Source organism: Erithacus rubecula, assembly GCF_903797595.1.
Source record: "Erithacus rubecula genome assembly, chromosome: 8".
NCBI lineage: Eukaryota > Metazoa > Chordata > Aves > Passeriformes > Muscicapidae > Erithacus > Erithacus rubecula.
In genome coordinates this window covers 29,509,233-29,533,479 of record NC_136659.1, presented here as the reverse complement: position 1 = coordinate 29,533,479, position 24,247 = coordinate 29,509,233, and the positions used below count along the sequence as shown (strand labels likewise).

The following is a 24,247-nucleotide window of genomic DNA, read 5'->3' as shown; positions in this document are numbered from 1 at the left end:
CTCTGTGGAGGACAGGAGCACACCTCATACAGTATCATTGTGCAGTGGCAGCTGAAGAGTAAAGAGACCTTTTGGTGCTAATGGGAGTTCTGATATATACCTCAGTGGAAATAACTTTAAATGCTTATCAAAGACTACTTATAGGAACATTCTTGAAATAAACTAGCCACTGGAAAATTGCTTCCTAAAGCAATGCATCAAACAACCAATCATGCAGGGCTGGACAATGTGTAATGTTTAAACTGTGGGCCCAAAAGTAGCTATGACCTCAAAAAGGATCTTTAGAAACCATCACTGTCAGTTCTCACCCACTGAGAAACTTGCTGAGATTCTGTCTGTTGTTCCTTTTTAATTGGAGAGATTCACTAAGGGTATCACTTTTGATTGAAAATTCATTTTGATTTTAAGTACTTTCTGGCTTAGAGAAATGCTTATAAATGTAATGGTTCTTCTATTCCTAAGTGTCTAGGAATGCAACATGTCTATATGTATATGCACCAGAGGTATGTATAACCTAGCTATAGAACAGGTATAAATCAATTGTGAACACTAACACAATTGTGTTAGCTTTGTTCTCATATTTAAAGGAAGGAAAATAGGCTGACTCACAGTATTTTCACTTGTGTGGAATGTGTTAATCTGTTGGAAAGTTATCTAGTCAAACATGGATATTTCTGACATATTATTGTGGAAAGTTGGAAGAACTTACACATAATCATAACTAGTCTGAGGCTCCTATTATTGGAAGTAAGGATAAATTCCCTGTGAAAACATCTGTGTCAGTGTATAGTGTTTCTGAAAACCTTGCTCTGTGCAATGAGCAGAAATTGGAAGTGTTGTTCTCCTTACTGCAAATAATAATGATTATATACTTCCTGAATTGTGTGTTTTCTGCAGAGCTCACTTGACAGTATTTCCAGACTCATTGCTTTGCAATGTTAGTAATTAGAGTAATCACAGCAGAATTGGTTAAGCACACCAAAAAAATGCCCTTCTTTTCTTTTTATAAAGCCAAGTATAAACCTGATGTGCAAGATAAGGGTAAATCAAGCATAACATGTTGTGGCTCAGTCTGTAACTAAATAATGCTGATTTCAGTACATGATATAGCAACTAAATAGATTGGTCTGACTGAATTTGAATTCATCATATGCTTGCTAATTAACTGAGTGATTACCTTGAAGATGGTCTGTGTTAGCCACAGCCAAAGCCAGATACTGAATCAGCACGTTGTTGTATTTATAAGACAGCACTTATCGTAGGATATTTTATCTCTCTTTCCTCCCCAGGGTTTACATAAGTCTATTTGGCAAAATAATAATTTCTGTCTTCATCTTTCTTTCACCTTAGACAGGATATTCCCACAGACCATCCAATTTAATTTCCATACAGCCAGCACAGACACTTTTACATTTTAATTTGCATTCCACTGGCAGATGCAGCCTGCATAGAACTATTTTGCATTTTGTACAACTTCATGGTAGCCTGTTCTTTTATTCTGTGTTTATCTTGGGGGGAAATAATGGCAAACTTCCCTTTTAAAACAGACTTTTTATTTTCTTTGTAAGGAAAATAGTGTATTTGACTTCAATGGAAAATGTTACTGTTTTTCTAGAAACTGCATTCTCCCATTCTATTTCACCTTTTGTGCTGTAAACCACTTTTTCTTTTTTTTTTTTTGGTCATAAAATAGACTTATCACTCCTGCCTGCATCCATTTCTTCCTATGAATTTGGATGGAGAAAATACAATTCTATCCAGTGTATGCCTTAGTCTTCTTTGTACTCTATTTCAAGAAATCTATTCAAGGATACAATAATGCAATTATTTTTATTTTCTCAGGTGACATTCTTCTTAATAGTATTATATATCCTACAAAATGGTAATCAGGGTGCTGAATAAATTTTACCTTTTTTTGTGTTCAGTGAGATTTTACAAATTCTGCATGAGCCTTCTCAGAACTGAGCTAGCCATTACTAATTATGTTTGGAGGTTTTTCCTTCACTTTTGTTATAAACAGCACTACCTACTTTAATTTTCTGTGTCCTTCAATCAAAGTGTATTCAGGTATTGGCAGCACTGCAGCAGAGTGGTTATAAAGTTAAAGAAATTATTTTGCTGCAGGGCTTGCAGCCCTAATGGGATGGTATTGATGGAAGTGACAGTAGCTCAGCAGGGCTGCATAACCAAGTGAACTCTGCCACGTAGGTTAAATAAAATATCAGAGCTCGGCACAGCGCATCACATTGTCAATAGTCTTCGTTTGTGTCTGGTGTGTTGGTATTTGCAGTGATGAAGCTCCAGGCAGCCAGTTGGTTACAGATAAGTTTCACATTGACTGGGACTCAGTGCTTGTCAACTCTGATAATGTCATCGTAGCTCGATTTGATGGCAGAGGGAGTGGATTTCAAGGCCTCAAGATCCTACAGGAGGTGCATCGATGCTTAGGATCAGTGGAAGTGAAGGACCAAATAGCAGCTGTAGAGTACGTATGTGCAAACTCAATTTCTCTTCCCCCCTGCCTCCACCTGGATGAATGAGCATTTGGGCTAAAACTGCCCAGAATGTTCTCTCTGCATTGTTAATGTTTGTTTTTTCATGTAATCCTTCCGTTACAAACAGCAAGTAAAAAATCAAAGAGGTGTTTTGGGGTTTTTTTTGACTTGGTGCTTCTCTTTGATAAAGCTGTCCTGCTCTGTGCAATCCAAATATGCTACCTGAGCTAATTCATATTTGTCTGTATTCTGTAGGTAAATTTCTTGCTGTCCGCATTAACATATAAATACATTTGTGTTACAATATTTACGATAGGATACTGCTCTCTCATTTCCACCACAGAGTTCTGGAGTAATCCCATAAAGCAAATGGAGTTCTGGTGGTGTACCTGAGAGCAAAATTTTAACAAGTTCCTGTTATGTCTCATTTGCATTATCATTCTTAGACTGATAGAAGTCTATCAGCTGCAGAAAAGAGTAATTTCTGTCTGTGGAGTAGTCATGTACAGCTTTGACAACACTCCTTACTCAGGGTGCAAGGGTCAAAATGGCTTATACTAAGGTCTGGATGGATTTTTTCCTGGGGTTTTCCAGGAAAAGACAGATTTTAAGCCAGATATTTTTTTCTTCTTTGGAAAGGGGTGGAAGCTTCAACCATTCCATGATTAAGCAGCTGTATCTAATATTTCCCCTCAGGTTATTCTGTCGTTTCTGTATAAAATTCGCCATAGATGATTAATGGCCTTGATGAGAGAATTAATTGTTTTATAATTACTTATATTCAAGAAGTTCTATTCATCTTTTCTTCCTTTAGCTGGTGCTAGACACCTGGTCAAAGACAATCATTTAAGCTGTAGTCAGTGGAAAATCCTGGCATTTCTGAAGGATCATCCACCCCAGACTGAGAGAAGTTTCCAACACGTGTAGGAATGCTAAAGGGATCTCTCTTCTCTCAATTAACTGAAAAACAGATGTAAATGGATAATTTAGACAAGGTGCTTAAATTCAGATATCTAAATTACATGAGATGGGCCATCTCACATCAACTGTTTCCCTTAAAAAAAAGGAATTAGGAAGCAAATCACATTTCCCAGTGCAGTATTACTAATATGGATATAATTTCTTCTTCTACCTGATCTCCATGTATGGCAATTCCTTAATGCACAAATAATGGTCTTTACATGCTGTATTCAGGAAGTAAAATCCACCATTTTACTTTGCCCAAATTAAAAAAGAATTTTTTTTTTCCTTTCAGATCACTTCTGAAACAGCCCTTCATTGATCCTAAGAGACTGGGTATATTTGGAAAGGTAATATGCAAAAATAGCAGGCTATATCATCTTGATTCTTTAAGAAAGTGCTGTCAGTTCATAATATATTTATATATTTTCCTAAGACCATTTCAGTTATTAAAACAAGGGGGGAAAGCCAAAGATAGTTTACTGTCTGTTATGTACAGTTTTTTTTTTTTTCACAGAACAGGTATTTAAGTCAATAAAATCAGTTTTATGATATAACACTATTTGCATTTCAGAATCTGAAGGGGAAAATATTTGTTAAAAATTCTGCTTTTTCTTTCTTTTGAACTTTTTAATAGAGGCTTGGTTTTTGTGAAAGCTTGTTTCTTACAGTTTTATATTTGGGCTGCAGTTAAATCAACAATGTTGTCCTATAAAATACAGGTTTTATATCTGAATGTTTTACTGACCCGTGGGCCTAGCTGAGCACCTACCCTGTGGTACTGTCAGCAAGTTCCTTGTTGCACCAGTGAGAAATCTTGCCTTTGTTATTTTATCAGCTGCATGTCATTGCCCCTAGCATGAGATACAATGAGGCACAGGCTCAACTTTTAGTGGCAAATTAAACAGCATTTTACTGATGTCTATTAAAAAGCAGCAATTAGAAACACCACACAATTGCTGCTTCATCTATGAACTGGCATGTGCAAGCTTTTAATTTTTTAAAAGTTTTTTTTTTATTATTATTAAAAATGAAGCTATTATCTGCCTTTGAGCTCAAAGCAGTAACAAACCCTGATCAAGTACCCCCCATCATCATTTTTAGGAGCAGCATGTTTCCCCATGAAGTGCCTTAGTTCTCAGTGCTGCTGATTTGCTGCACAGCCTCAGGCAAGTCATTTTACCTGCCTGTCTCAGTCTGTCAGGATGCAGGATGAGGAGATTGACATTTACCTCCTGCATGGTAGCATTTTGAGGACTGGCTGATGTTTGTGACTGATTAACATTTTACATGAACATGACCTTCCTCAAAGATCTGAGCTCCTGCTGCACTCCTTGAGCTAAGAAAGAAACTCTCACTGCAAGAATTTCACTTGGGTCAAAACCAGTATTTGGGTTGTAAGGGAGGAGCCAGAGATTTTCCAGTTGTGGATATACAAGCAGGGCCTATTTCACCTACCAGGGAATTGTGGCACCCACTTCTATTCAGGTTTTAGTGCCTGTTACCAACGTATATGAAATTACACATGCATAGAAGCATCAGCTTTGCTCCATATCCTCTTCCTCTTTCAACCATTTGATTGAAGATCCTGTTTCTGGAATGAAGTCCCTGGGCATCCAGAATTGCTTGGTTTTGACTGCAGAAATTCTTTTTCTTGCTATCTGAAAATTCCCACTTGTTTTCTGCCAGAGATTCATCAGTATATTTTTTTCCTAAGAGTGATGTGATGAGACAGTTACTGAAGATACTGCATGTAGCCATGGTTTTACATATCTGCCAAGACCTACCCCTAGTTTTCTTTTCTTCCACATAATATTATTGATTGTCATGTTCCTGCATTTATTTTCTGAAAGAAGTGTTGAGGAATGAAGAGTGGGAAATTCAATAAGCTTTCAGCACTGCTTTGAATTCAGGGAAATTTTCCCTTTCCAAGTTAACCTTTCAGAGTTGTTCTTTTACTGTCAAAAGAAAAAAAAAATCATAAAATTTAAAAGTCAATTTTATAATTAATAATAAAAAAAATCTGTTTAACAGCTTCTTAGGGTTAATTGTATTTTTCTCCACTCTGCTTGTTTTAGAGTCGATTAAAAATCTACTTTAAAACTCATTTCTTTTTTATCATATACAAGAACGTGATAGGCAAACATCTTTTTTTCTATGCATTAAATATGCTTTACTGATGGAAACAATATGCACTTTACTTGAAAATAAGTTGACTTTGGAATGGCTTAATGCTGATCTCATAAAGCTAGACTTATGCACACTTTCAGGGAGCTCTTTAAGAGGTTTCAGAACTGCACAGAAGTAAAATTCTTGTCACAATTGGTGATGTCAATGAGGCACAAGAGAAACAAGACTTCAGAAGGGCACAGTGGGGAAAATTGCCAGGCAATCTGCCAATGTCCCCTTGCTTATCTCTGTGAGGAGGGCAAGCCTAAGTGATGTTTGATCCAAGGGCCTTTGTGAGCTGTTAGACAGCCAAGTGTGGTTCCATGGGGTTTGTGGTTTTATACATGGAAGTGAAAAGAGATTTTAAAAATGAGGTGTGATTCTACAGCCAACATGTTTCTTCAAAATGCAGCAATTAGGCTGCAACCCCAGAAACGCAGCAGATGAGTGAGGCACCACATGTTCCTGCATCAGGGCATATGGAATAGCAATGTCACTGTGAAATGATTCTAAGAATTTATTAAAAACTCACTCTGTGGTGTTTTTGTCCTGGAAAGCCTGACTTGGAAACAAGGACACAGGCACAAAGGGAAGAAACTCCCAGGAGAATGAAATAAACTCTTAATGAAAACATGGAATAAATAATAAATAACCTGGCTATTCCTATCCTTGGATTAAAATTGTGCTGTGGAGCTACTGGGCAAGACACAAAAAGAATATTAAACAAAAGTAAAAGCAGAGAAAACCCAGAGGCAGGGGAAAGTTGCTGTTCTCTTAAGCTCTTTGAATTATACAAATTACAGGTGCCCCACTCAGAAATTCTGTTTTAGGTGAAATCTACTCCTGCACTTGAACACATCTGGATGGCTCTTGTCCTCCTGAGCTGAAATTTATATGGGACAGGAATAACTCGGTCCCTCACACTCCTTTGGAAATCCAGCTCCTATTTGGTATTTTCTTCAGTCTGTCCATTCCCACTTAATATGGACTGATTGCAAAGTAAAAGAAACCTCTTTGCTTATATTTGTCAAATAAGGTTAAAGAGTTTTCAAATATTGCCATTCTTCCACAGAAATCATCTGTTCAATAAATATTTAGACATGAAGAAAAGGAACAAGCAGCATTTATAAAAGTCCATGAGAAAACTGCAAACACTTGATGCACAACCTTTTTCTGGATCAGCTGGTATTTTGCATTATATTTCCCTGTCATAGGGTAATTTCATCTTCCTGAAGTGTGTTGTGCCAAACACAAAATGACAACAACAAAAAATACCTGAAGAAATACCAATTTTTTTGGTACTGATGAAGGGATAGCAAAATGGCAAGTAGAGAAATTTGTGGAGCCCATAATATACATGAAAATCATTGATTCCAGATGCCACAATTCAGAATTTCATTTTCTCTGAGTCTAGAATGATTACAAGTCTACAGAAATGAATTCCCAGTGTCATTTCAAGAAAATCTGTGGTTTCAAGTTAAAGCTTTCACAAAGGTTTCATGGCTGTCTGGTGTCAGCTCTTCCAGGGGAGATGTGCTAGATTCAGAGATGGTGAAGAAATATGCAATACTCATTATTATTAACTGCATAGACTAAAAGTCATGACCACATCAATGAGATCTTTGTGCACCCTTAAACTGTAAAAATGATACCACTGGATTAGGACAGTGGCCTTTTGCTTTATTCTTGCCAGAATGAATTAAATCAATCAAAATTTCAATCCCTTTGTTAGGGATATGGTGGCTACATTACGTCGATGATCCTGAAATCCAGCGAGAGGCTCTTCAAGTGTGGAGCTATGGTGGCACCAATCACAGATATGAAGTTATATGGTGAGTACTCCCTGCCCTAAACCTGTGTGACAGTTTATTCAAAGTACCTTTTATTCATGGAGCTGGTGTTTATTTTAACTAAGGGCAGATAACATAACAATGTTTGTGAGATTTCACTTCACTAGCTTGGTCTCTTCTTTAAATGAAAGTAAAGCTGGCACTGGGACAGTTCACCAAAATTATTGACAGAACTGATTTTGCAATTACCTCATTTCCTAAGAATCCTTTATGTGTATCAGCATGAATCAAGTCTGGGGTTTTTTTTATTTTTGGTTTGGGTTGGGTTTTTGTTGGGTTTTTTTTGGTTTTTTGGTTTTTTTTTTTTTTTTTTTGTGAAGGATGTTGGTTGATTTTTGGTTGGTTTCTTTTTTAACTTTAAAGGTGAGTTTAAATGATGCATGAAAATGGTACATTTGTCTCTAAATGAACATCTCGACTTCATGACTTAAGTAACTTCTGACTCTAAGTCAAAATTGATGAATTTTAAAATAGAAATAATTTGGAATTCACAAGGTTTGTTACTTTATTGGGTTTTTTTTAAAATTTATTTTTACAGCATCAGCTTTTTCAGAAAGATACCTTGGGATTCCATCAAAAGATGAAATTACCTATCAGGTAAGTCTAGCATAAGCAAGTAACTTAAAATGACCATTTTAGTCTTAAAATGCAATTCAGTTACAGCTTTGTGTGTGTTTGTTCACCAGGCATCCAGTGTATTACACAATCTTCATGGTTTAAAAGAAGTGGATTTGCTAATAGTTCATGGGACAGCTGATGGTAAGTATTTACAGATGCAACTGATTTGGAGTCAGAGCTTTAATAGGCAGGTGTTCAAGGACTGATGAGACACACAGCTGGCAAGTACATTTGCAGTTTCATTTTCCTCCTGATGGGATTTTTTTCCTTTTGTTTCAACTGTCACTTCTAACTCTGAACTGGTGGCATTTTTCTTTGCTGAGGATTTGCACCTTTTAGGTGCTGTACATTTTGATTTGTTTAAATCTTGTGAACCTCTGTTGCTAGTGAAAGGTATTGCATGAATTATTAATACAGCAACATACATTTTTAATGTTGTTTTAAATTCATACAAATTCTGCGGAATTATCAGTACAGCTAGTGAAGCACATCACAAAATGGGAAGTTAATCTTTTCATCTAATTAATTACAAGGTACTGCCAAACCTTCTGAAGCTGAAGCTACACAGAACCTTTTAATAGCACCAATAGTTTTAGCAGTAGATTAAGACAGAGAATGAGTAACACAGGGTAAGTTCTAGCACTTTAGATGGAATTAGATGCATTTAGATGCATCAATTGAGATAATTTGTAATTGCAGATTTCACTGCAGTGTATTCTTCTGAAGTTTCTTAACTGATGTCTAAAGAATGAGCTTTGATGCAGGCTCAAATTACAGTGATGCAAACAGCTGCTCTATACAGACTGACATGCCTCCTTTCCCAGTATTTTCTGGTGGGTGTGGGATAATACAAGGTATCTTAGTCTGAAGGGATGAGTGCCTCTCACTGCAGGGCTGAGGTGACAGTGCCCATGCACAGCTGGCATGGTGCCAGCCTGTCACCCCTGACCTGCCAAACCTGTGTTATGGGTCCACATGGGTGCAAACCCTGTCCAGTGCTTCTCCCCAGAGCACAGGGGGAGGGATGAAAATATTCTGGTGACTGACCAGGCATGAGGGGCTCAGGCTTAACTGATTGCAGCAGGCAGCAGCAATTTCTGCCCCTCTGAACTGAGCTCTGGAGGGAATTGGGGCTCTGATAGATGTCTGAGCAATGCAGGGTGCTCTGGCCTGGGAGTCTGATTGTCTGCACCCCAGCTCAATATCACATCCAGTGACACTGCCCAGTCCACTGGCAACTAAACTGCAGGGTTAGGACATGGTAATAATGGTTTTGCCACACTGATGGGTTCCAGAAAGTCCATTACCTAAAGAAGAGTGGGGTGTAATGATCCTGTGCAAGCAATAGAAAATGCAGTGTGCTTTCTTTCAAGCAAATTAGAAAATGCCACAATGTTCAAAGAGAATGGTTTTACCATCTCTAAGCTATCACAGTATGTGTAAATCAAGGGTAAAGAGAGGAGTCCTCACTAAGTGTCTGGAAAGTGTGGCTGCCCCTGGGGCTTCCAGCTCCTTCTCCAAAACCTTTGCTGTAACATCCTGTCACTGGTGGGGCTGGCATTAGAAATAGCTTCAGATTCAGTAATTGCAGAGCCTGGAAATGTTTTCAGCCAAAGCTGTGTATTTCATGTTAATGTAGCTGTTTCTAATAATATGAAATGTTTTCTTGCAGCTAAAGTTCACTTCCAGCATTCAGCAGAACTAATTAAGCATCTAATAAAAGCTGGGGCTAATTACACTATGCAGGTATGTGTACCTGTGACTTTTCCTATAAACATAGTTGAACATTTAACCTCCTGTTGCTATTTTTTAACTGCAAATGACCCTCTCTACCACAATACAGTTGTATTACCTCAATTTGCAGTTAGAATTCTGTTTAATCCCATTTTTCTCACTGTCAGTATGGATGTCAGGAGCTATATCAGCTTGTCAGTCTCCTGGGCTCTTTCTCCTCTCTCGCTTTCTTCCTGCTTATCCTACAATTCTATTCAGAGTGCTGTGGAATCTGTAGGCTCTCTTTGTAACATGGAGATGTTACTACTTTGGGTCCCTTTTTACCTGAAAAGGTATTAGGTCAAATGAGTGTAATTTCTCCTTATTTTCAACATTTAAATTTATTATAAGAGCACGACATAGCCTCTGTCAAGGCACAGGCTTGCATGGGACTCACCTGGAGCACATGGAATCTATGGATGCTGCTGCCAGAGGGTTTGGATCGAGTCAGTATCTCCAGATACTCCTGATGCTTGTTGGCCATTGCAAACCTCAACCTGGCTGGGCTCAGGGTGATCCTGTAGCTTGCACTGGAGTGTGAGCTCATGTCAGGGAGGAGGTGTCAAGAAGGGGATTGGTGCCACTTGAGCAAGGAAAAAGGACTTTAAGTGTAGAATCTGTTCCTGCTGCCCATGTGGTTGCAGCTGAGGTGATGTGAAGGTCTGTGGAGAGAGGGAGAAGCAGGAATGACAGAGCTCTCCCAGAAGAGCCCTGTTGAGCTGTTCTTATGCAACCTTGTGATAACCTGGCTTTGAGGGGGCAGCTGAAGCTTTTTGCCTCAGGTTTCCTCAGGTCTCTTGTCTTGTGACCTGGGTTTCTTCAGCCTGCAAATATTTGCTCAGCCTCACTTGGGAGAAACTCCCAGTAGTATTTGTTTTAAGAGATAAAAATGCCCACATCTACCTCAGGAGAGAGAGAAGATGGGCTTTAGATCAGGTAGGAAGATATGAATAGAAAGGGGATTTGCCAAACACTTAGAAGTTGAAATATTGAGAGGTCCCTAAAAGCATGAGATAATTAATTTCATGGATGTTAATGGGATTTGGATGTCTAGGCACTATTGAAAATGCCAGCTGAAGCAAACTGTTGTAAGCACAATGGCTGAGAATATAAACTTTTTCTCTTCTGCTGATCCCACTGCAGTGGTTGTTTTATGTAAGTTAGATTCCAAGAGAATGAGTCTTACTTTGGGTTTTATTAGCTTTCCTTGATGCCATAAAACTAATGTTATAATCCTGTTGTCATCTAAAACATGTTGAAGATCAGAGAAAGAAAATTAGAGCCCTAAATATTTGAAAAGCCTTTAAAAACTGTTTACCTTTTTTTTCCTTTTTCCTCTGCCAGATCTACCCAGATGAAGGTCATAACATTGCTTCTGAGAAAAGCAAATATCACCTTTACAGCACAATCCTTGGCTTTTTTAGTGCTTGTTTAAAGGAGGAGACACCAATTTTACCACAGGAACCTGAAGAGGATGAATAAGGAAGCCTATTTGTGTAGTACTGAAGGGGACTTACTCTGTGGCTCAATAAAACATTAAATAAAAGTGACTGTAAGATTGCAGATTCTGCAGAAGCTCAAGGGCAGCTAAAGGATACCACAGTGGAACAGCACATTTACAGACAATGAGCTAATAAACTGGAATTTGACTGCAAAGTCCAAACATATTACCAAGGGACAAAACCTTTACCTTTGTGGAAGGTCAACAGTTGGTTACAGTTTCCTGGAAGAACTTAGTTTTACATAAGTGTAGAGTTAGTGCATGTTTGTTATGTTAAGCCTCACTGTTGGTTCTGTAAGTGGTTGCTTGTTTTTGTTTGTTTTGTTTTGTTTTGTTTTAATTTAAATGCACATCTTTATTCATCTTTGCATAAGGCACAACCTATCATAAGTATTATGGCCACTAATAATCTAAAAGGTGAACTGCAGTCTAACACTGTAATGTTACAGTAAGTGCAATTCTTCTGCTGTCTATTACACATAAAAAAACACAGAGATAATAAAAAGGGCACGGTATTTTCTCTAGTTTCTGCTCCAAGGGGATATTGTCTAGTGCATCATATACCATGGATATTGAAAATTATTTCCCCCACACAAGTTCAGCATTTACAATTATGACTGTACCTACTAGTAACCAATAGGGGACTTTTTGGTGGTGTGCTCTTCTTGGTCTTTATGTATATACCCAGGAATCCCTAAGGAGAAAAATCTTTCTGAGCTGGAAGAAATTTTTTCAAGTTGTAATTGACAGCTGTATTTAAAACAATATCTGCAATTGAAATCACTCCCCAAATGTCCAATATGTATCTATTGTTTCCTTAAAATATGTTTGAGTTGTGTTTTGGTATTGTTTATAGTAGTTAATAGTTTGCTGGTTACACTCTAATTTTAGAATATGCTACTTTGTCACATGTAAATTAGACACATAAATATTAAATTATAGTTTCAGATAAAGAAAGTTTATTAACAATGTATAATGCCATTGAGTAATACTTTACTCCTCAAATGAAGACATATTTTGTATAGTGCATTTTCCTTTCCTCCCTTCTGGTCTCAGATGGAATTCTGAAGTCCATCAAGGGGGTGACATAGCTCAAACACACATTAGTTCATATTCCAAGGCTGTTCATTCCACCTCTTGCAACAAGATTTAGCTTCCACAGCATCACAGAGGAATGAAATGCTTTTCATTCGAGGCAAAGGAAGATCTGACAGGTTAGATTTTATTATTTATTCAGAGGGCAAGCCCCTCATGCATCCATTTATTTGCCAGGGTAAAGTACAGCAATAGAAATTGAAACTATGAAATAAACAAGGCAGCCAGTTTGGGTCTGCAGAATATTAACTCTGATCATGGAAAGCAAGTACAGTGTTGGTTTAATCTGAGATACCTTCCTGAAGGTGTGTGAAAACTCCTGACAGATGCTGTGCCACTTATGGGGGAATAGCTGTAGGTTTTTTATTTCTGGATATGTTCCAAATACTTTCCTATCTAATTAAGGTTTAATTTCTTGCAAGACTAAAAAAGAAAATAATTTTTGAAGGTAAATATGCTATTTAAGATGTAAAGTTCTGCACATTTTATGGGAATGGGAATTGGTTTTAATGTAATGAAAAATCACCTGAAGCTTTTTTACTCATCACTTCCTTCTGGAATATTTTCTTTCACTGTTAGGATTTTTTTATGATGCAAATAATTAATTTGTCTGAAAGGCGTGGTTTTATTGAACATTGAGAAGTCTCTTGTCTTTTAATGTTTAGTATTTCTCTTGTTTTGTTAGCAATGTTCAACTACTTTTCAATTAGTTTAATACAATTTTAATGTGCAATGATATCTTGTTTGGATCCCAGTGTCACCACAATGTATGGCTTGGCTTTGTGGTGTTTACAGGACACATGGAGTACATATGTATAGTGTAGGTAGGGGATAATTTATGGGGGCTACGATGTGCACTGCAGTAAGATCACACAAAACAACAACAACAAAAAAGTGAGAGCAGAATTCAAGCAAGGTTCTGCAAATCCTCTTTTCTATGGAGGAGCATCGTTTTCAACTCTTCTGTTGGCTGGGACTGCTGCTTTGTGATTTTATAAATTACACCCATCATTAATAAACGCTCACCTGACAATGCTGCTGCTTCTAACCAGGCATGGTGAATGAGGTCCTCATCCAGCTCAGTTCAGTGAGGTGTTTTTTCCCAATTTGAGCCTACAAATTGCACAACAAAATGCAGGAAACACAGGCTGTGGGTGAGTGCTGAGCATGGACTCAGTGTGTGGAGGATGCAGGAAAAGGCCAATTCCCCCAAAATGTGCTTGTGTTTCTCTGCAAAGCAGCCCCTCCACGCTCATATTTGCTGTGTGTCACATTCAGCTGTGTTTAGTTACCTGCAGAAGGAAGCAAACAAGGCTCGTGTCTCAGCAGTAGCAAGTGCTCAGGAAATGTGTTATCCCAGATCTTTGGATCCACACCCTGTTTCCTCCTTTCCCTATAGTCCTGCTTCAGGCCCCCATTCCATATTCATTCTACCCCAAGATCCCAGCTCCACTTTTCCAGACTGAACATGTCATGGCCTTCTGTAGGAATGGCCTTGGCAAGACTCATAAAATGTTTTATATGACATCTGGGTGGAAATGTAGTATGCTTTTAATGTTTTCATGATTTCTCACACTGTCCTACAACTACAGGTATTTTTATGTAATTGTATTCAAGAGGAGAGCATCAGACACAAATTAATTGCTTTTACTGATATTTTTATACATGGTTTGAATTCAGATATTCAGATCTGGCAAAAATGTTTGCCAGATCCGGGTTCTGTTAATTAGACTGAAGATTTTGTTGTAGGATGTCCCTTTACTTTTGCTGACCTGTTGAAAATCCTTCCGCTTATAGCACAACTGAACAGTGTGACCTCAGATTCTACATCATATCTAAAGGCAATCATTAATTACTCCAGGTGATCTACAGTAGTGAACAGAATTAGTACACATTGCATTGAGATAGCATGAGTGTAGACTAGACCTACTAATTTATGGAAAGCTAGGAACCAGCATATCCATTTACTGCTTGCTAGAGCTTATCTTTACCTTCTTGATTTCCTCTCTCCTTTTTCTGCTACTACAACTTGCAAAATCTATGAAACCTGTAGGTCATATTGAAATTTCAATTATATTCCAAAACCAGGCATAACTGCATGTCAATTGGAATACTTTCCCTAGATTGAGTACAAAGAAAGGCTGGTTATTTTTTGAAATTAATTTATTTGATCTTTTGGCAGCAAGGATGGAATTATTTACGACCTGGTTCTATCAATGTCTGCTGTGATTTGCTATAACCAACTGCTCCTTGTTGCTCAGTTTTTGGCATGTGTAGCTCTCTCTTGGTGGCTGAAAGTGAAGATTGTCTCTGTTCTCTCAGCTCTGGCACTTTGGGTATGGAGTCAGTCAGGTTCATTTAGTTGAGAAATCACACCTTTTAAGACAGAAGAGCTTTTATTTGATCTGAAACCAAAGATTCTCCTTGGAAACTTGGAATATTGAGTGTTGGCTCTCTTAATAAAATGCAGAGGATACATGGTGTGACCTTGTATCCCTCCTCACAGGTTTATTAGACCTTACTGAAGAAACAACCGAGGGGAAGATAACCCAAAGATCCTGAATACCACTCCTGCACAATTTAAAAGTACACAGGCAAGGTGCAGTGCTCCTGATGTTTTATATTTATTGCAAGTAACTCATCCTGGCGAGTCAGTTGCCTCCAGGGAAGGAAGAACCTCACTGCTATTGATTACTGATGCATCTTCTGCACTTCTTCAGTGGCATTAGGATTCCTTCTCTTTATCCTCTGGATGATCTCAAGAGTGCTACAGAGAATGGGGAGCTCCTGGGATGTGGCTAAGGAGAGTCACAACTTCCCAGGCACCTGGAGCTTTGAAAAGGAAAGAAAGAATTTAGTTAAACTTCTGTCTGTTGTATTTCAGACATGAAAGTGGAGAATGAGCCTGGCTTCAAGGAGGTAGGTGCACAAGTGTTAGTGATTCTCTCATTGGGGGGTAAAACTGCAGGCATCTTACAAATGTACCACCTAAATGTGCAGTGCTGAGTAAAATATTTGTTTTCCAATGTCTGCAGCTTACAGTGTTGTTAAATTGGGTATTTGGGTAGAATTAAGGAAATTAAACCACCTGAGTGTATGCAGTCCAGAGTTTCCATTAAACTCAGGACTAGACCTCTTTCCTGGATAATTAGTTTAGAAATCCAATATCGTATTTTACCTAAATAGAACTTAGCAACAACAAAATTGATTTAATAATGTCTATACTAAATAAGGACACTATATATATATATATATATATATACACAATTATTTTTAATTAAAATATCCCATAATGTGGTAACAGCCCGTCTTTAGATTTCATTACCAAAGGGAGGGGGAAAAAAAAGCTTCTGATTGATAAAACCATCAGAGGGAAGATAATTGGTAGGGAAATACTTAGGAAATATTTCCCTAAGGAAATTGGTTTTTTTTGCTCTAATATATTTCCTAAGTGAGAACAGAGTGCATCTCTCAGGGGTGCTTCTGTGGGGATTTTGATGTTGATGTCCCAAGGCTGGTGTGGGGAGCAGGTTCCTGTTCAGGCAGGTGTTCCATCCCCCAGGCACTGCAGAACCTTCACAGCTCTGTGGAGGGGAGTCATAATCTGAGTTCAGTCCATCAAAGAGCACAACTGATAGGAAAAGGTGTGCAGTTGTTGCCTTGGGAATAAGAAGAATATTGTCAAAAATGACAGATCAATATGGGCATCTTGCTGTTCTCCAGTTTGTCTGAGGTGAGGGTGGCACTTGGTGACCGACTCCCCAGCCCAGCTGGCAGAGCAGCTGGCAGCAATTGCAGCTCCAGCAAGGCCTGAGAATGCTCCAGCTTCCTGTGAGAAAAAAGGGAAGGGCATCTGATACATGGACAGAATATCTTGTGCCTGATAAAGCTGCAGAAGAGCTCTTTTAATAAAATGATGCCTCCAAAATCCTAAAGGAGAGCAGCACGTGCTTGAAGAAATGCTCTGGTTTGTTCCAGCCCTCAGCCTCTCCCTGGCACATACATTTGACAAATAAAAGAGTGTGTGGAGTCCAGTCTTAAGAAGGTGTTCAGCACCATTAGGAGAGGGCTAAGAAAGAAAAGTGTTCTGGGAAGACAAGTGCAGAGACACTTTATTGCAATGTGCTGCTCTGTACAGAGCTGTCACTCTAAAATAAAGTGGTGCACTGGTAACCTTAGAGACAACTGTAGCCAGTGCTTGATTCAATAAACTTTCAACTAAGGCAGGAAAGCCAGATCATTCTGTTATTTCTACAAAAGAAGGATGAATGACGTGGTTTCTTACAGATATTCAGTCCTGTGTTTAATTTATATCCTACATTTCAGATAGCCACTATAAGATTTCTGTTGACTATAATTCCACATTCTAAACAAGCAGTTACAGTAAAATATTTCATTTTTCAAGAGTGCAAATTGTTGCATTTAAAGATATTTACATTGCCAGGTGAACTCTTCTTTCTTTTGTGTTGTAGTAGGCACTAAATTTATTTGGCTCGCAGGATTTTTTATTGCAGTGGAAATTGCACTGAGCTTGGACAAGGAAGCTCATCTTTTTTTTTTAAGAATTGCTTATGGAAATACAGTGAATCTGAATACCAGTGGAATATTTGAAGGAGGGCTTGTAGAACAGTATATGAGAAATGTAGAATATCATGCAAAAAATGTACTTATCTGGGAAGGTGAGGAACATGAAGAAACAAGTACAGTATTTTGCCAGTGTAATCAGAAGTAAGCAAGACAAAAGAAAAATCAGTGTGGAAAATAGATTTAGGCAGAATTTTTAGGCTTAAAAGGGAACACTGTGAGAGAGCATAGCAAATTTTGTAGCTTTGCTTTATCCTAAGTTTTGCCCAAGAACTTCTTTCTGAGATGATGCTGGAAGGAGATTGTGGGAAGATTTTTCCAACAGGGCCTGAGTCTCTATCTTTTTCTTATATAAAAAAAAAAAAAAAAAAAAAAAACTTAAAAATCCAAGCCCAGAGTGTAAGCATTTCTATTGGGGACTCTTTTCCTATCACATAGTCTGGGTACACACTGTTACTGCTGGGCTCTCCATCTTCCCAAAAAAACACTTCTGGCTCTGCCCAAAATCTTATTTATGTGCCAGGAGGAATTGCCTCACATGCAAAGAGGAAGTCACTGTACAGCTGTGATACCCACCCCCTCCTGACCAGGGCACTGATCAAGCATTTGGGACTAGGGCCTCACTATCTGGGTACAACCAGAGCTAGAACAAATCTTGTATACAGGATGCAATTCTTCCAGAGGGAAGTGGGGAGAGCCCTGTTATTCAAAATTCCCCATGAGCTGGGCTGTTGACCTGCAAGCAGAGTTGTTGCCTCTGCCCTCCAGGAGGTCTTTCCAGCTGAAGTGGTACAGAGTCCTCAGGTCCTGCAGGTAAAGACCTGTCTGTGCCAGCTGCTTGATCCTGGAGAGGATGAACCACTCCTCACCTCTGCTGAGGTGATGGATGAAGGCCATCTGCTGTGTCTTCCCCTGCAGTCTGTGAAAAAGGGGAAATAAAAAGCAAACCTCACCTCTTCTGGTAGTTCAATGGTTTGCTGAAAAAAAAATCAGTCAAACTGAGCATGTTAAAAATTGATTCAGTGATAAGCACCCACTTTTTTTCAAGCCAGTCTCTTTTACAGTTTAATCCATTTGCAGAGCAAACTTTGACTGTCAATTACTGTTTCTCAGCATATCAGTCAGAGGAACTGTCATGGTGTGACCGTGGCACCCTGGGAAGGGAAGAGAGCACATCTCAAATACTGATACACAAATTGCAGTAAAAAATATGGCTGTTGATCAATCTGAAAGATTTAAGAGCCCTTTTCTAGCATCCTAGCTGAAGCTTGTAATTTGTACAGATAAATATTGATGTTGTTGCCATAGAAGCCTTCAGTTCTTCATCAAATCCTGATTGAGTTTTGCTCAGTGGCAAGCTTGGGGTGAGGGGAAAATACATGAGGATGTGTAAACAGGAAGCCAAAGAGCACTGTGTAACACACACTTTGTTAGTTGTTCCCCCCATACTGCTTCTGGTTTCCAATAGCTTCTGGAATTAAGTACTGGATAAAAGGAAGCCATATCAGCACTTCATCCAGAAGCTGCAATGGGATTCTGGAGCTGCAAACATATTTGTTTTCTGGCTTTTTTTTTTTAAATATGAAGAAAACCAGCTTGATGCCTGCAGAGATAATTGTGTATTTTCCTATAAATGTATAAAAACATACTGGTGCTAATTCAAGATATCTGTGCATTCTGAATACTATTTTGAGAGGGTGTATCTGGAAGGAGTGGAAGTAGTTTTCCAGTAATTTTCCCTTTTCATATCAATGGCACTGGCTGCTTATGATGGATACTGTACTGAATTTGTGTTCTGTCCCAATTAACCTGCCATCTTCTTTAAATGAAGCTTGTACAAATGTTGCTGTGCATGACCACCAAATGTCAGTGCACCTCAGCACACCCAACAGAGAGTTGGCTGTTTCATGTTTCCTTTATTATAGCATTAAATTGATTATTTATACATTGATTATTAAAGCAAGTTCATCAGTTTAATGTTGTAATAAACCTGGCATTGAGCAAAGTTTTAAACATTTCAAAGTATAAAAATATGCATGTGGCTGCACCTTTCTAAATTACAGGATTATGAACCAGACAGAGAGAAAAAACTGAAAGTCCTGTGTGACATTTAATGGCCATATTAAAATACCTAATAATAAACTACAAGGTAATTAAGGTTGGAAAAATAACCCAACAAAAGTGCTTCAAGCAATTGCAATAATGTCATGGAAGTGAAAGAACACATCCAGCTTGTGGAGGGGGGATATCAGATTGCCAAGAAAATTGATTATTCAGATTGTCAATGTCACATTTAAGTGCTTCAACTGTATAATGTAATGTATGAACTGACACATCTGATCATTTTAAGAGCTGCAGAGAATTGTAAACTGCACTGGGTGATGCAGAAATGTATCCACAGGTGATGCAGGGACCACAGATACAGGACAGATTAACATGGATCAGGAGAAAAGGGAAGGAGGTTCCATACAGTTGATGCTTTCTGGAAAATCTGTGCCAGATCCAGACTACTGGAGAATCTAATCCCAGACCTAAAGGTTTATGTAGAGATAGGAAGGTTGTGTTAGATGTAATTGTAAATTATGAGATAAAACAAAATTAGGAGCTGTTTATCCCACTCACCTTCTTTGTTTCCTTCTGTATTTTAATTATTCTGTTATTTGACATTCATGTTGTTCCTTAGCATGCATCATACACCTTTTCAGACACAGCAGCTGGACTGTCCATCTTTAAGAGTGAAAGCATTTGCACAAAGTTTTTCAGAGTACTGCTAAACCAAACTTCTAACTCTCTCCAGGTGAATGTAGTAACACTTTATTGCACATCTCAAAATGCCTACAATGGGAAACTCAAATTCTGCCAGAGATCATAAATGCTAAAATCCCTACTTTTATTATGAACTACTGTGCCCAAAGGAAAATACCCAGAGAATTTACCTGTTCTCTTCCCCCTCCCTCCCTGTACAACTAATTTATCCTTCAGAAGCAGAGAGGTCTCAGCCATGAGTTTAAATGAAAGAGACACACACCACAAAGGTTTTTGATGGATAGCTCAGGAAGGAGATAATCTCGGTACTTAATTTGTTTCTGTAGCAATTAGTTTTAAAAAATGCATAAACCATTAGGGCTAAATTTTTCTCAATATAATTGCTCTTAAAAAAGCAAAAAATCATCCTGCCTAATTGGTTGTCTTGCCATCTTTGCAGGTGGATTGCTCTGTGTTCTACATGTAGGTTTCCTCCCCAAGTCTCTCATTCAGCATCAGGGGTTCAATTTGGAGCAGCTGAAGGTGGGAGTGTGGGAATTGTCCTCTGACTCCTTCCCCATCAACCCCCCTCAGCCTTCCTGCCCCACCACCAGCTCTGCAGGGGATTTCAGCAGGCATGAGCCCTGCTGTGAGAGCTCCTGCAGCAGCTGAGGGATCCTCCAAGGATGCTCAAAGCCCATGGAGTCAGCAGCTGCCCTCAGTGGGTTTGGATCAGACTGTTCCTGCTCCCTTGTCCTGACATCCCTGCCCTGGTCTGGTGCTAATTCTACAGTGACAACATAGAAGGAACTGCATTAGTCTGATTGCAAAATGCTACTAAAGAGTTCTTTTATTTCCTTTGAGTGGAGAAAATTACTTATTGTGTTTGCTAAGATGCTTTTCTCATAATCTGAATGTGCTCAAGGGTATCGGAGGTTTCTGTGATTTGTGCATGAGTGAAGCCAGTGCAAACTCTGACAGAGATTTTGGGCAGTGGTAGACACAGTATTGTGCTCTACTGCAGGTACCTTATGTGAGGCAGCAGCTTCCAAAGTGGCTTATTCTGTGCTGAAATGGGGAGATGTTACTGTGTGCTGTGTGCATGCTCCTTCTGCCAGAATGAAAGTATTAAATGTGGGACTCCAAGCCTTGCTCACCCATTTGTAAACAGCCCCAGGGAGCTGTGATGAGGGTTACGAATGTTTCAGCCAGTTTAGTCTGACTTGTTCAGTCTCCCTAATCCATTTCTAACCATGGTGAAGCACAGCTCTTCCAGCCTAAAAGACCAAGCACTGTGCCCAGTGAAAATGCAGAGATAACTGTTCTCCCAAGCTAAGTTTACATCATAAATTTCAAAATGTATCACACATTTGCTTTCCATTTTTTATGTTATGGCATAATAAGAGCAGAGTCTGACTGCTGGGGCTTCTGGTTCCTCTGCTTCTGGTGTGAAGCAGAGGAACAGGCACACAGGATGTCAAAATGCACAGAAGAGGAGTGATGTGTTTACCCTAAACTCTTCAATGTATTGGCATATTGCCTATTTTTGCTGTAGCAATAGAGTTTTTGTGAGGGTAAGGGCAAAGGAGTAAGCCAAATAAACTGCATTATACATATGGTTAAATAATTGCATTGATTGTCAGAGCATTTGTGTTTAGCAGAAGTAGAGTATCCTGCCATTGTGGATGGCATTCTGTTTTATCAGAGGGTGGGAATAAAAAGCAGGAGAAACCTTCCAACTCCCAACTGAGCATCTCCTGGGTGCCTGGTGGGACTGGAGTGTGGGAGGGAAGCTGAACACTCTGACCTGGGCTCCTCCTGCTCAAGGGCTGATTTCATCCTTGCTAAAGACAAGGTTGAGTGATTTGTGGAATAGTAAATGTTTAACACAAGAGGAGGAGGAATAAACAATTATCACAGTAATTAACTGGCCCAGAAAAACTCTTACTGGATCTTACTCCACCTTTTTACTTATATGGCTGCCTTGTCTCATCTCATGTCAGTTGTGGTTGTTGCCAGTCTCATTCCTCTTAGTTTTGAAATAGTTTTACAATAGACTCAATGAAAAACAGAAGAGAACTGTGTCACTTCTCTCCCTCCTGTTGCCCACACTTCTCTCCTGGTTATTATGGAGGAGTCAGGTCCTTTGCCACCCTGATTGAAAAGCTTCTGCGTCACTGCTTTGATTTTCCATCTCCATCCTCCCCAGTACATTTGGGGTTTTTTGAAACTGCATTTGTCAGCCCCCATGAGTGGGAGGTTTCCAGGAAGGATAATCAGGGGTGAAAATGTCTATTGCCATGGATAGAAATGATCTCTGTTTGGTATCTGCAATGGTAAATCACATGGGCTGTTTAAATCAATCCATTGTGCAGGTTACATATGTTTGAGGACTTTTCTTCAGAATGAGTAAGAAAAGGTTTTCTGGATTTGTTGAGTAAATGAACCCAGCAGTGTTTCACCTCCAAATGCAAGTAAACCCCTCATTCCTGGTGTTTATAGAGACACTCCTGCCTGTGTAAGAGATTGAAACACTGCCTCTTGAAGAGATTGAAGGTCTCTGACAGCAGCAATCAGTGGTATAAAAAATGAAGAATGGTTTCCAGGGCTCATCCATCCCTAAACTTCTCTCAGTGACATCTCTGCTCTCTCTTTAGGAAGCATCTCTTGATGAACACATTTTTTCTCCTGCTGTTGACAGCTCTGTTTTCTGCCAAATTTTTACTTTCAGGAAACTTACTTGTATATTATTTTGAGCTCTTAATCCTGATGAAAACCAATGAGATAAACTGATGCTCCCTTATTTGATGGGCATTCAAAACGTGTAGCCTCCTGCTTTATTCATGGCTAGTCCTCCAGGAACTGATGCCATGAGCCAATTACCTGGGAATTATGGACACCTTGTCCCAAATTCTGCTCACCTTCAGAGGATTGACTGCATTGGTTTCCTGGAGCCACAGGGAGTCGGGATAAACTCTTCCATGATACTGGCCAGTTCAGAAATCAGAGTAGCCAGATTATCAGTGGGGTAACAGTGATTTTCAGTCATGCTGGGAATCTCCAGAAGGCTCTGTGTCCTGCTGCCCTGCAGAGCTGTCCTCAGAGAGGTGGTGGAGGGAGGCCAGAACAGGATTTGTCCTGTTTGTAACAGGAGAGTTTAGAGAGAACATCCTTGAAGACACCCTAGTTTGCATGTCAGTCTATATCAGCCTGTAATTTTAATGGCTTTGGTTTGTATTGAGAGCTGTTTACAGGTGAGTGAGGTCTTATGTACAGCAGGGATGTGTAAATGCAGATTGGCAACATGAAGTAAAATTCAGTATTTATTTTGAAAAGAAAAATGGCAGAGACAACTGGGCCAAGTTCCTCCACTCACATTTAAATGGTCTTATAAACATCTTGTTAAAAGGAAAAGAAAAAAAAAAGTTTGCTTAGAAGGGAAAAAAACAAAAACAACAGCCATTCAGGTAAAAAGCATTGTAAAAGGTACCATTAGGAGTAATAAAGCTGCACTTTAAAATGTGAATAATATGTAAGAACAGGAGAAAAAAGAAAATCTGGTGGCTGAAATGTAAAGCACAGCAGATGGATCAGAAGAAATGTCAAGACATGGTTTCCTGAAGGCCTGAAAGATGATGATGGAAATCCTCCCAAATCCTGGTGAGGCAGAGAGGCTGAGGATGCCCGAGGGGCAGGGGGTGAGGGAGCACCTGGGCAGGTGCAATGAATCTCTGCACAAGAGTTCAAGGCAGAGATGGGACCATGCTGTGACCTCAGCAGAAATGTTTTTAAAGCAAATCAATAAAATTTACAGTTACAAATTGCTGGGCTCAGATGCTTGGGCCCTAAAGCTCTCAGAGGATCTGAAGTGTAAAGCTCTGAGCTATTTCTGGCAGAATGGAGTGTTTAAATACATCTTAGAGAGGAGAGAGGCAAACAATGCCAATTTAAAAGCCCACAAGGAGGGGGTGGAAGCCTGAATTCTGCATCCAGTATGGAAACAAAGGAAGGGAAAGACTCCTGGTTTGGGATGACACTGTGGGAAAGAGGTGACAAGTGTTTTGCAGAAACCCCCTGTGCCCTAAGAGCCAAGGCAGGAGCACAGGGCTGTTCTGCCAAACTTCACTGTGCATTTTCTAGCAAAGTCCTTTACCAAATTCCCTCATTGACCTGAAATTTTATGTCATGGAAGAGTTAGCAATAAAAGTACATAATGGATAGGAAACAAAAGTGGGAACTAATTATTCAGTTATTCCAGGAAAAACAGTGCTGGAATGTGTTTGAGATGTCCATAAAAAAAGGAAAAAGACAAGAAAACAAAGCCAAGAAAACAGCTCTGCTGATTTAACAAAGGTTCTTTGTTCTGACAAGCCCAGAGCTGACTGCCAACACAGTCAGGAGGATCCTGCAGTCCTGGATGGCTGGGCAATAAAACTGCAACGAAATTCAGCAGCAAT

General features: G+C 39.2%; 1 protein-coding gene across 6 annotated transcripts in view; it reads left to right on the top strand.

Moving 5' to 3' along the window:
* The window catches only part of DPP10 (dipeptidyl peptidase like 10), a 445,885-nt gene extending 432,387 nt beyond the window's left edge, over nucleotides 1-13,498 (top strand). For all 6 annotated transcript variants that reach the window (XM_079310523.1, XM_079310525.1, XM_079310524.1 and 3 more), the window contains 7 exons: nucleotides 2,291-2,485; nucleotides 3,751-3,805; nucleotides 7,357-7,456; nucleotides 8,013-8,071; nucleotides 8,161-8,233; nucleotides 9,765-9,838; nucleotides 11,210-13,498. In XM_079310523.1, the coding sequence (XP_079166649.1) occupies nucleotides 2,291-2,485; nucleotides 3,751-3,805; nucleotides 7,357-7,456; nucleotides 8,013-8,071; nucleotides 8,161-8,233; nucleotides 9,765-9,838; nucleotides 11,210-11,347 (694 nt within the window). In that variant the 3' untranslated portion in view covers nucleotides 11,348-13,498. The remainder of the gene's footprint in view (nucleotides 1-2,290; nucleotides 2,486-3,750; nucleotides 3,806-7,356; nucleotides 7,457-8,012; nucleotides 8,072-8,160; nucleotides 8,234-9,764; nucleotides 9,839-11,209) is intronic.
* Nucleotides 13,499-24,247: the final 10,749 nt, after the last annotated feature.